The 13,508-nt window shown below is 43.9% G+C and overlaps 1 protein-coding gene across 1 annotated transcript; it reads right to left on the bottom strand.

Moving 5' to 3' along the window:
- Positions 1-346: 346 nt before the first annotated feature.
- PDZD9 (PDZ domain containing 9) lies at positions 347-11,734 on the bottom strand. The gene is made up of 4 exons (XM_006193139.3): positions 11,689-11,734; positions 9,657-9,836; positions 4,920-5,109; positions 347-1,255 (listed from the first exon to the last, which is right to left on the bottom strand). Exons 1-4 carry the CDS (start codon positions 11,717-11,719, stop codon positions 871-873), a joined length of 786 nt encoding a protein of 261 aa, XP_006193201.2. The 5' UTR covers positions 11,720-11,734; the 3' UTR covers positions 347-870.
- Positions 11,735-13,508: the final 1,774 nt, after the last annotated feature.

The raw sequence follows: 13,508 nt of genomic DNA, 5'->3' as shown, positions 1-13,508 counted from the left end.
TGAGGTTTTTGTTTTGATGCTTTAAAGGAGAACAGAAATATAATAATAAAGTACAGAAGCATGAGAAACTATCAAAATTAAGGCTAAGTGGCAATCAGAATAAGTATTTCCAGATTATTATTGGTGACTTTTTAAGATAAAAATAGTTAAAAATGTGTCCTCTTGGGTAAGAACAATTAAATGGTCTGGATTTTACCCCCCTTTTTGCCTTTTCTGCAATAGAGTTATTTGTGAAAAAATATAAATTCCCTGTTAGTCATATCCAGTATGTGCACTGCTTCATTTTCTGTGTTTATCTTTACTGTGGCAGAATTTGGTTTTCTTTCCTCTTCTCTCTCATCTGTTCCTATCCTGTCTCTTTCAACTAGTTAACTATCAACCCAACATTCAAAGTAAAAGTAAGGCTGAAAATCGGGGCAGAAATTCTAATGTAAACAACTAGCCAAAAAAATTTCTCTTTTTCTTTTAAATAGGGTACTTGAAGTTTACAAAACAAGAGAAACTACCTAAATTAAAATGTGGTACTTACCTTAAAAAATAAAATTCTCTACTATGTTCACACATTCTGATACTGGGTTCCCTCTGCTGCATTTTCTAAAAGACGAGACATTCTTCTCAGAAAGGAGGGTCTTAAGGACTTGAATGATCATAATGATCGGAACAAGATCATTTGTGAGGTCTGTGAGACCCCAGGGCAGTCTCTGCACATCACTTTGAAGGTCTCCAAAGGCTTTACAACACGGTCGTGATGGAGAACTGGGAAGTCTGCACATATTCCTGTAAGGGTAGCAGAACTATACGTGGCAACGCACAAAATTTGGGTGTTTTTGAGAAAAATGCATCTGTGATGACGGATTTGCAAACTGCGGCCTAATCATCCTTTGATACAGGTTGACCCTTGTCCTCAGCTTGGGCATAATCTTCCAGCCAAAATGCATCTGAGGAGGAGGCCGAGGAGGACGAGGAGCTTTTGTCATGCTTCACCATTGTCCAGTAAGGAGAAGGGGCTCTCACTTCTTTCTTGTGATCTTGGTGAATCACCACATCACAGTGAATGTCTTCTCCCACACGCATAGTATGGTTCTTCTTTTTATATCCATGCCATTCTCTGGAGATAGACATCGGTCTCCTTGCAGCATGATGCCCGGTGGACCGTGGATATTTATAGTACTTAAGCTTTTTATCTAAAACTACATCTTCTTTGTCATCGCTGCTTGTGGAGTCATCTTTTGCCTGCTCAGTTTTCTTTGTTGTGCTGAAATGAAAAGAACAGTGAATGAAATGGATTCTTAATGTCTGAACATTCATTATCACCCAACGAGATATCTTATAACCTGCTTTGTTTCATAAAATAAAGGATACGGTTCAGCTTTAGCACCGCCTTTCTGTGTTGACATTTTTCTTTTTAAAATTACCTTTAAATTTGTTTCCATTCCTAAAAGTAAATCAAGTTCTGCCCTAAGTTATTTCACATTGCTTTAAAAAGCTTTGCACAGAACTTTAGCTAAGCTCAACTTCTGACCAGAATATTAGCAGGCCTCAAAGGGTAAGTTAATTTTGCTCCACCCAGAAAGACAGGTCATTGTGGCCATCTCCTCCACAGAACTCAGTCTTCATGGGTCACATGGAGTCAGCAATAACAGAATATTACTGATTTTCAGGAAGCATCCAGAAATAGGGGCCTCATATAAATATCTTCCACATGGTAACCACTGGGAAATCTTTACATCTTTTTTTTCCCATGAGCATCATTCTTTGCTTCTCGTTTGGGTTTACAAGTGAGGATTTGTAGAACACCCTTCTACCCAGATGTGTCTCATCATTCACTCTTCCACCTCACTGCCATCCAAAAACTTGTAAGGATTTATTTGTAACTTGCCCCAACTATTGGCTTTCTTGGTTGTTGAAACTCTGCTGTCAACTACAGGCTTCTTGAACTTCCTTCCAGTGCCTACAGTACCTGCACCTTCTATTACTTTCCTGAACAAATGCTATCTGTCACCGGCTCTCCCTCATTCTGGTGCTACTGCCCAACAGATCCAAAATCAGATCTTTGTAATTATGAACTTTCTGTCCTGCTAATAAGGAATAGGTTTCTGCCCCAGCCCCCTCAACCTGTCAGACTTCCTAGTGTTACCACTAACATCCTTGGAGGTCTGCCTGTTTTATTTGCCCCAAAGAATTTGGCGCAGCTTTTCCTAAAGTTTCTCTCTTCTGGCAATACACATTTGGTATTGAGTCATTTTTACTGAGAGCCACTAGTTTTAAATAGTGCAGTTTTCTTTGATCCTTGGTTTAGTGCTGTGCAAGGAGATTCAGAATGTCTCAGGACTAGAAGAGTCTGCATTCAGACTGCAAAGGATATCCTTTGTAACCCTGTATTAGGTCACTGCAAAGGACAGGTGGTAGGGCCACGTTCTTACTAAAGTGGTATTAGGAAATAACTCCACAAGCCAGCGGGTTGGGGTTGGCTGGAAACAACTTCTATGACACTAGGCCTGCCCAGAGCGTCACACGGAGTGCTCTCTCCAGTGCGCACAGTGCTGTTTGCTCCTGAAAAACAGTCACAGCGACTTTGTGAAATAAGCCTTTGCCTGACACTTCTGCCCCTGCCCTGCCCCCTTCCACATAACTTGCTAAAATGCCTTCTATACAAGCACTTTGCTTAATTAAGAAAGGGATTCAGAAGGTGATTGGTATTGTCCCTATGTTTGTGGGGTTTAGCCTCATACTTAGGTTGTACTAGTCTGTGTTTATCTCCTTGCTTTTGAACTGTCAACCAACCATCCTTAGATTTTAATACTCTGAATCTCAAACTGTGTGCTTAAAACATAGTTGTTCTGTAAGCAAATCTCAGGCTAGAGAACTGAACTTCCCAGTACAGGGTCCATCAGCGACCAGTGGCTGCTAAATTTAAACTGATTAAACTTGAATAAAATTTAAAATTCCTCAGTTACAAACCCTCACATTTCACGGGCTTAATGGCCACCTGCGGCCAGTGGCTGCCATATGGGATAACACAGATACGGAACGTTTCCTACTACCGTAGAAAGTTACTGGACATCACTACTCTGGAGGCAGACCTGTACCACTTAGCCCTGGGACCTCTGGCAGGTGTATACATCCCTCTATTGGATTCAGTTTTCTTATCTGTAAAATGATGATAAATAAAAATAGTTGGCATGAGGATTAAATGGTATAATGCTTGTAAAGCAGTGTCCAGTAAGCAACGAGTAAGTGTTCACCATTGTCATTAATGATTTTTTCATCAGATCAGGATTGGTTTGGTTACTGGGGGGAACTTTTTACCCAGTCTGTACCCGATCTGAAGGGGACAACTGCGACCCAGCTCTACTCCACAGTCACCACGTGGGAGTACAAGCCCATCCTCTGGTTTTTCAAGAGGAACCAGAGATGAAGATTCTTTCCATAAAGACCTTAGATTTGTAAATTTAGCAACTCAGATATTTTTCATTTAAAATTTTTTGAAATATTCAGAAAAGTGCAAACAAAAAAGTTTAATAAAAAAAAATTATAAACACCTTGACAGCCACCACGCAGGTCAAGAAATAGACTACTGCTGGCCCCTGGAACACCCCCCGTGTGTATCCTTGCTCTCTGCAGATGACTGCGCCTCCAGCTTTTGACAACAAGCACCACAGAGGACAAGCAAAGCACGTCCGTGGGCCGTATCAGTCCCTGGGGCCGTAAGCTGGGCTCCCTGAAGTAATGTCTATGCAATATGGGCCATTTTTCAGTAAAGCCCCAGCCATGTTTCCTTGAGCCCAACCTACTAAGCAGACGTGTACAACTGCAGCAACTGGCTCAGGAGTCCAGTCGGAACTAGGAAGGGCTGCTCCTGCATCAGAGCGCTGCATTTGTCACGTAAAGAAAAGGGAGATGGAGAAATCAAGCACAACCCTGAAATTTCTGACTTACTCGACGAGGCAAATGCTCCCCCGCTAAGACAGCGGGGGCGAGCTGGCTTTTGATTTTAGGTGTCATGAGTTTGAGATGCTCCTCGTATGATACGTCCAAATGGAGATATCAAGTGGGGAAACCACAGGAACCAGTGAGATTGCTTAGGAGATTGAGAGAAGAAAGCTAAAGACTAAACCTTGAGGAACTCCAAGGCTGGGGAAAAGGAGATCAAGAGGAAGTGACCAGAAGAAACAGGAGAATCATGGGAGTGTGGTATCACAGAAGCCTAGGGAAAATGATGTTTCAACAAGAGTTGAGGTGGGAGGTTGTAAAGCGTCTAATGCTGCTCAAAAGCCAAGCAAAATGAAGACTGAGAAGAGTCTGTTAGGATCAGCAATACAAAGGTTGTGGGTGACTCTCGGAAAAAGGGCTCTCAGCCTAGAGATGAAAGAAAGCAAGGCCTGCACTGAGCTGGGAAGTGGTGTCTCCCAAAGAAACGGCAGTGTCTAATACAACTCTTTCAACAGCTTTGGAGTCAAAGGACAGGACAGTAGCTGGAGGAGCAAGGAGAGGGAAGTGGAGTTAAGGTGGGGTTTGCTAAGATGGCAGAGACTTTAAAATATCTTAAATGTTATTAGGAAGGATCCAGAGAGAGAAGTTGACTATGCAGGAAGACAAATGAGGAAATGGGATTCACAGCACATGTTCAAGAGCTAACTTTGGAAAAGGGAGCCATGTAGTGTATAGGTTTGGAGGCAGAGTTTCCACTGGATAGTTTGGTCTCTTTTTTTTAACTCTGTGTCCAGGGCTCTTGCCTTTACCATTCTGCATATTGTACTTTCCAAAAGGACTTACAAACCCACTAAACAGTAGCAGTGTCATCAATCCCTCCCACATGGTATAACTGATAATTCTCACATTAAACCTAAGACTCTGTGCTTCATAGGCCCTGGGGGATTCTGTAGTATAACAAAGATTTCCTAAATTGAACTACTTACTGTGTTATTGGAAATTTGGTCTCAGGGATTAAATCATATATTTCTTGCCATTCCTTGGGTATGTCAATAAAATTTTGGTAAACCTCGATTTGTAGCACTGTTCCTATGGTGATATGTTGCAAAAGCTTTAAAAATTCTCGAAGAGTATATCCTAACACATTGGCGTGGCCGACACTAATCAGAACATCACCTGAAAAAGGAGAAGAAAAATCAGTAAAATTAAGATAATGGTTTAAAAGGATCATACCGTTTCTGGCTTTATTGTGAGATGTTTTTGTTTTTGTTTTTGTTTTGGTGCGGTGTTTCTCTTTGTAGGCTCATATTGTTGGTTCATTTTGAACCAAAACGAGGCTTCAGCCTTTATTTAATAAAAATAGCCATCAGTGACATGTGTCCTTTGAATAATGAAGAATGCATGCAAGATGTTTCTTAATAGTGTAATGGTATGGTAGCCTATTTTTACATTTCTGAAGTCCTTGGTATGACATGGGAAAAACCATTTATAATCTGAACCATCTTTGAGGATTCTAAAAATGTGTTTGTTTTGAATAAAATAAATGGCTATTTTTTTATAGGAAAAAACACTCACACTAAGTGAATAAATGACCTACTTTCTCTTATGCTTGCCTGGCCATTTCCAGTGCCCTCCGCTAGGAAGCAGACCATTTTAAACTTCAAGTCTTTCGTTTTACTTTGTGCCCTTATGCAGTATTCATTGAGCAAGTCATTCTGCATGAAACACTGGACAATTAGCATGCTTTAGTTAAATTTAAGATGTGCATACAGAGAGTATGTTGGTTCAAAGGGATTTGACAGCAAGGTCCCCTACTTTAGGGCAGTGCTGGACAGGGAGGGAAGGGTGATGGTCAACCACGGAGCTTCTGAGCCTCCAACAGATAGAAAGAGTCACATCTTGACAGCAAGCCCCTGGACACCCCCCCAAACTGGATGTTTAAAAGACCAGTTATTCAGTTGTACCCACCTCCCTATCCCCAACAGCTAGGGCATGGACATCTAAACTAGGTCCAGCCATTGGGCAAGCCCCCTGGGTCACTGAACCTGGAGCAGGAGATGCAGAGGGGTGACAGGTGCACCATGGCCTTTTGTCCTCTCACCATTTTCCAAACCTGGTTCTCCAGCCTTTCTGGCAATTCTGTCGGACTCAATGTTTTTTGTTTTTTGTTTTTTTTAATATTTTTTATTGATTTATAATCATTTTACAATGTTGTGTCAAATTCCAGTGTTCAGCACAATTTTTCAGTCATACATGGTCATATACACACTCATTGTCACATTTTCTTCTCTGTGAGCTACCATAATGTTTTGTGTATATTTCCCTGTGCTATACAGTATAATCTTGTTTATCTATTCTACAATTTTGAAATAGACTGGGATTTCAGACTCAATGTTTTAAATCTAGTGCCTTAACAGAACTTTTCTGCTGCTTGCAGTGAAGCCCTCTGATTGCCACAAGGGCATTCAGCAAGAGAGGAAGGAATACAGAGAAATTGCTTTTTAAGGACAGGCTTACACTGGGTAAAATTTTAGTCATCAGCTCTTACTAGTACTAACATCCCGCCAAATGGTCATAGAAACTTTATAGCTAATATTGGATAAAGTGACCCCAATGTGTCCCAAGGGATGTGTTCACCTCTCTGTGCCTGGGAAGCTACGGGCCCCTCAATCACCCTCATTCCAAGATAGATGAAGCCTAAGGTCAGAGAAGAGTCAAGATGAAGTACCTTCTCTGCTACTACTCCCCACGGTGCTATAATTGGGAATTATGTGATCCCAGAGGCAGCCTCCAAGGAATGCCAAGGACAAATTTCCATAGTGCTAGATCCTATCAAAAACGAAAGTTCACAGTATTGAAGAAAATGAATACTTAGAAGGGTGAAGAAAATCCTCTACTTTGGTCTTAAAAAACAGCTGGGGCCAACTTCAGAATAAAGCAGGGCTTCTCCCAGCTACCTGCAGACTCTGCGGTCTAAAACAGCTGTTCACCCGACGGAAGTTAATTACAACAGTAAAAAAAAAAACATACTCACCGGAGGAGCTTATTTGCCTAATGTTAAAAGGAGTGTTTAGATCTGAAAGCTATGGCTTGGCATTCTGTTTAATTATGTTGTTAAAGGGTGACTTTTATCAAGAGGGCAGAAAAAAAACAGCTTAATTCCCTGACCGTCCTGGCTTATAAAGCAAATGTGTCACTGTACGAATGTGATTACTCTGGCAATAGACATTAACATTGCCCTTCATAAAGAAACACCAGTTTGGTATTTATGAATATCAATTCCATTACACTTTTTTTTTTCTGTTTTTCATGGGCTGTAGGAACCACATTATGTAAACTCTTGTCTCGATTACCTACATTTAATCAACTTTGCAGCAGCCAAGCCACTAGTGAAAAAATAGATCTTATTTTTCTCCCATCTCTCCCAACAAGGTCGTAGATTCCATAGCTCTGTGTGGTTAGAGACCACACATGTTTGGCTCATCATTATACCACAGTGTCTAGCAGGACGCCTGTATACAGCAGGCATTCAGGAAATGCTTACTGAGTGAATGTGGCCTGGGAAGAGTGGTGGCCAGTACATGACTTGTATTTGCTTCAAAGCCATATTAATTTCTTAAGACTCTGGATATAAGAGTTTGCTAAAGCCATATTGGCCAAAAGGAATTGAAAGTTTAGCCAGAATAAACTATCACTAAATTAGGAAAGTAAGATGAAGCCTTATCATGAAACACCAAAGGAGAGGAATTCAAAACCCATGAATGAGAAATAATGGGACTGGAGGTAATGGGGGTCAAAAAAATTAGCAGTTTTCTAAGACTCTCACCTCTCAAAACCTCATAACCATTGTCAAAAGGACTGAGTTACAGAATGTTAGAAACCTTGACCTTGACGAGAAGTGGCTGACTTGTCATGATGAGAGTTGCGGCCCTGGACTTACTCTGTATTGAAATCTCTTTTCTAGTCAAAGGTATGGGCTTTCTAGGCAGACAGGGGTTCAAGTCTCAGCTCTGACCTCCCCACCTGGCTCTCTATTGAATAAGTTACTTCATCTCTCTAACCCTCTGTATTTCATTATCTACCTTCCAGGAGTGTTACAAAGATTTAAATTAGTTAATAGATGTGGAAACACCTTGCACAATGCCTGGGACAAACAGTCGTTTACTATCCATTTATTTATTAAGCACAGGCATAATAAACGTGCCAGTGCTGTAGGTAAGTCTTGGATTTAAAAGATGAATTCAAGACTACCTCTGACCTCAAGGTGCCCACGAGCTATAGCCCCACCGTGAGATTCTGCTTCATGTGCATGAAGGCATACTCCTGTCCCACCCTAGTGAGCGTGCACTCTGGTTATCAACTCAGCGTCTGTCACCTGACCCCAGGGAAGCAAAGGAGAGCAAGCAGAAACAGTCCACGGGACCTGTCCTGCAGTTCTTTTAGTCTGGAAAGTCCAGAACACTCTAGCGGTTTGTTTCCCGGCACCAAATAGCGACATGCGGGGAAAATGCTTTGGATTTTAAGGTGAGGTGAACTGTTTCATTATAGCATCATTTACCCACTTAACTCTTTAATCCACTGCGCCTAACCTAGCTGCAATTAGAATCACCGGAGGAGCTTTTAAACCATGAACTGCCCTGTCCCCAAGCCCAAACCAACTGAATCAGAAGCTCTGGGGAGATGGGCCACAGGCGTCTTTGGTTTAGAAGGTCTCCAGGTGATTCTAATAGGGAACCAGAGTTACAAACCACTGGTTTAATACATCGGAGGCTCCTGTGTCACAATCATTTTTGGTTAATTAAAACACACACACACGTCTGGAGAATCTTTAAGAACAGCCTAAGAGAAATTTTTGTCAATATTTCCGTAACACTGTATTTTTCAAAGCATGTTCATAAAACTTATCTCAGCAACCTCTGACAAAGGTGGTATAATCCCAGCTTAGAGCTGAAGTGACTGAGGCCTGGAAAGTTAAGTGACTGTCCAAGGTCACAGAACTAGAAAGTGCCAGAGCCTGGGCCTGAATTCAGGCCAGCTCACACTGAATGGTTTCTCCTTCTCACCACATTATGCTCAGTGTGCATCCCTGACTCCCGAGCACAGCACGAGGCCCAGAGCAGGCACTGGGAAAACACGTCTTGAACTGGATGGAAAATTCATTCACCCAAAGACAAGAGAACCAGGGCAATGCTGACAAACAGTGTAACAGAGAGGGTTCGAATCCCCGCTCCTTGGTGTGACGAAGTACAAGTTAACTAAATCTCTAATTGCTTATCTGCCAGGTGGTTCAATGCAGAATCTACCTCAGGGACTGTCAGGAGGGTAGAATGAGATCATGCACCTAAATGTTAATGATGACTAAGACTGCCAACAAAAGAAATCTTTATCCACAGAGAGCCACAAATGCCTGTGTATGAATCCCACTTGGCAGATGGGAGTGAACCTGGACAAGGAACTCAGTCTCCTGAGCCTCAGTTTCCTCACCTGTAAAAAGGGGGTGATAATAACAGCTCCCACCTAGAGGCTAAGAATTCAATGAATAAAATCCACACAACAGCGAGGGTTATATAAGTAAAAGCAACCGGCTTGCCCATTGAAAGCTCTCAAACAATGTCATCATCATCATTGTTACACTGAAACCTAATACCCTGAGTCTCTCTGGAGGCAGATGGAAAGGGAGACAGAGGTGGAGGGGTTGGGAGGCATGGGGAAACCACAGTCACCTGGCTGGAGTTTTCCATCCCTGGCTGCAGCCCCCTTCTTAATGAGGTGGGTGATCTGAAGGTAGGGTCCATGCTGGATGACGATCAGGCCTAATCCCAGGCTGCCCACAGTGAGTTTGGTCTGCTGAGTTTTGCTCAAGCTGTGGACAGATGACTTAACCTTGAGGCTGACGTGCCTTCCTACAAAAGAGGGAAATTTGTTTTAGCCCTTCACCTAGACATCAGCATGACAGTGGCCCCTGGGGTTCTAAAGCCAGGCTCTTAGGGCAGTTACTTAACCTCTCCATTCCTTAGTTTCCTTATCAATAAAGTGAGGATAATAAAAATGCCCACTCAGAGGGTTGTTATGAGAATTAAAGGAGACAGTGAAAGGGCTTTGCACAGTGCCCAGCACAGTGTGCATACTTAATGTTAGTTATCATTATCCATTCACTTAACAAGTACTTGCTGATGCAGGCAGGATGCAAGGAAACAGAAGTGTTTCTTGCCCTCATGGACCTTCCAGCCTCATGCAGGAGGCAACTACCAATGAATCATGTAAACATATGTTGAACAACAAACTGTAACACATACTAGGAAGTGCAGACAGCTCTGACGGTGGCCAACAGGAGGCCTAAGCCTCCTTGTCGGGAAGGCAGGTCGGGCTTCACAGAGGAGGGAAAATTTGAATTGAGGTGGAAAGGACCAATAGGAAAGCTTTAAGCAAAGTAGGATGAAGGGAGCAAATTGGATCAAGATTCTGAGACAGGAAAGAATATGAAGGAGGCTGGTAGGGGGCAGGCAGGAGGAACAAAGGCAGAGCAGAGGGAAGCAATTTCAGCAGGACAAGCTAAGATCTGCATTCAAACAAACAAACAAACAAACAAACCGTTAGCTGCTGTATGGATTGTGGGGTCCAGGGCGGAGTGAGAAATGAAAGGGTTACTGCAGTCACCTACGAACGTGGTGGCAGTGACAGTGGAAATGGACAGCAGGAAAAAAAAGCATTTGGGAGGAAAATCCAGGACAATGGGTAGGGAGGGGCTGAAATATGTTGTCTACAGAACTAAATCTCACAAGAAAAGTTTCAAAGACTGAGGAGTGATTTAAAGCAACAAGGTATTTTCCAAGAGGAAGCTTCTGAGGAGATTCATTTCTAGTCCACAGGAAGCTTCTGGGCAAACTTGTTTTCAGTACACTCTTTCAATGTTTCTCACACACGCGCACACACACACTTTTCCTTAAGGAGATGTGGCAAATTGCTATTTGCCAAACCTTTACCAAATCCATGTGACTGTGGTGTTTTGGGGTGCCCAGAGTCCTCCCCACTGCTGAGGGAAGGGCTTCCCCTGCTCCCACATCCACAGCTGTGGGGAACAGGCTGGCTTCCTGGCCCTTCCCTCCAAGCAAGTGTCCTTGTCTACCGCCAAACTCACCCTCCCCCAAACCGCAGATGCCCCCTGTCTGAAAAATAAAGTAACGTACTTTAAAGAAAATACCACCTTCAGGGACTTTTCAAAGACTAATCCTGAAAAGCGATTTGGAACAGGTCATCCCCTCCTTGAGCCTCTGGCTTCTAAGCAAACAGAGAACTGGCATCTTAGGATCTGAGTTACAACCTCAGCTTGCAAATTAAATGTGCTTATGATAGAAGCTACTATGAAGCCCAGGCTCTAAAGACAGTAGGGTTAAGTGAAAGAAGCCAGACTCAAAAATGCCATTTTTGTGACATTCTCCCTGGCAAGGGTAGAACTATAGGAAACAGATCGGGAGGGTGAGGAGGTGGGATGGTGAAAGGAGTTGGAAGCAAAGGGAGGCGCAAGGTAATCTTGGAGGTGGCGAAATTTCCACATTTTGATGGTGGTGGTGGTTAAACATTAGGCATGTGATTGTCAAAACTCAGAAGGGGGGGGGGGGCTCTTCCTGTATATAAATATCGTTTGGCAAACAAATGATGGTGAGAGATGATCTCCCAGGCCAAGAGTGTGACGTTCCCATCTTACAGAGGAAGAAAAGCGACGATGTCTTGGTCCCCAGGGCATCTCCCAGTTACCTTTTCTGCTTTTGTGGACAGCCTTCTCCATCGCCCCGGGAGGGCAGCCCGCTCAGAGGGGTACCTCCCGGAGCCGAAGCGGAGTCATTCCAACCCCCAACTGTTTCGAACCCTCAGGGAGCCGGCGCTGTGCGGGCGATGGCAGGCTGCACGCGGAACAGCAGGCTGCGAGATCTCGGTCCGGCCCCCAGGGGGCGCCGCGACAACGCCGCCCCGAAGTTGTGCAGCAGTACGGTCACCACAAGGCCTCAGTGAACCTTGGAAAATGGGATGCATGAAAATTTTGGTGCAGAAAAGCTAAACTTCTGTGGGGACCAGCACAGTGCCCGGCTCACAGGGGGTTCGTCACCTATTCTATGGAAACTACTCAAACGGGGAGGGTGGAGGAAGCCCAGAGGAAGGTGTGAAACGTTTTACAGAGGAAGATCGCAGCTAGTTCATAGACAGGCACAGAATCCCTTGCTGTGCTCCCAATAATGGTGTTTTCAAATATTGTTCCATCAACAGCACCAACTGCTTTGGAACTGCACTTTTTTCATGGATGTTTTGAATGAGAAAAGGCCAAGGGTGGCCTGAAAACAAAATGAGTCACGATTAGGAGAGGAATTAATTCTTCCTTCTTTTTTCCAAAATAATCCTTCCTCCCACACACACACATTCACTCATACAACAAATATTTACTGGAAGCCTGCTCCGCAGTTCGTGCTGATGCTGGGGACACAGCAGCAGATAAAACAAACAAGAGCTCTATCCTCTTGGAACTTAGATTTAAAAAAAAAAAAAACAGAAGAAGTGGACAATTTTAGGAAAGTATACATTATCAAAAATAAATTCTAGAAGAAACAGAAAACAATGTAATGAGGTAGGTCCTGCTGTCACCCCCTCTCTGATGAAACTGGAAGCCTACGCCTCCTGGGTCCATGCCTTCAACAAGCACAAATCAAGCACCTACTATGTGTCAGGCACGGTGCAGAGATTCCCATGGTAAACCTGGGCAGGTCCCAGCTCAGTCAGCTGTTTCTGTGGCTCTACTCAGACCAGAACCCTGGGCAGATTTCCTCCTGTTCCTTTTCACCCTCAACCTCAAGGCATCTCCCGCAAGTGGCTTCTCGTGACAGATCGCCAGTTTCCTCCTCCAAACAGTCTGGCAACGAGTCTGTCCAGATACCAAATTAATTCTATCATAAAATGCATCCTTTTCCTCCATTTTCCTATCAGTCGTGGAATGGTGAGGCTTTGCAGGAATAAAGCACATCCACATTCAAGGTCCTGTGAGGGGAGCATATCAGGGCCTGGCATATAGTGTCCATCCGCCTTCCTTCCATCCAGGCTGAAAACTCTCTTTATCACAAATGCCGAGATCACTCTGATTGGTGGAATGACAGGATACAAACCGTCATGGATGCTGTACTGTGCTGCCCAGATCCCCCCTTCAGGACTGAAAGATCTATTCTTCCCCCTCTGGCCCAACCCTGCCACTAGCTGAAGAGAGCCCCTGACCCAAGATCACACCTTCCCAGGGCAGCTAGCATCCAGTGACTGATCAACGCAGGGGAAAACACCTGGATCCCTCAGCCCAATGTGAACAACTCTGGGGGCCCTAAGGGGTCCACTGAGGTCCTCCTGTGGCTGCACTACAACCCAGCTTCTCCCTTTGCCAGGTCCTGCTTCCTTCCACCCCTCCACTGATGTGGGCCCCAAGAGCACCCCCCAATAAACTCCCTGCAACTCAGAGTATTTCCTAGAGAACTCAACCTGCAACAGCTTGTGCAGGGACAGTATGAAAGCGCAGGTGCTAAGATGGGATTTGGGAGCTGGAT

Source organism: Camelus ferus, chromosome 18, assembly GCF_009834535.1.
Source record: "Camelus ferus isolate YT-003-E chromosome 18, BCGSAC_Cfer_1.0, whole genome shotgun sequence".
Taxonomy (NCBI): Eukaryota; Metazoa; Chordata; class Mammalia; order Artiodactyla; family Camelidae; genus Camelus; species Camelus ferus.
The sequence above is the reverse complement of the archived record's forward strand: the minus strand, read 5'-3'. Positions and strand labels throughout refer to the sequence as shown.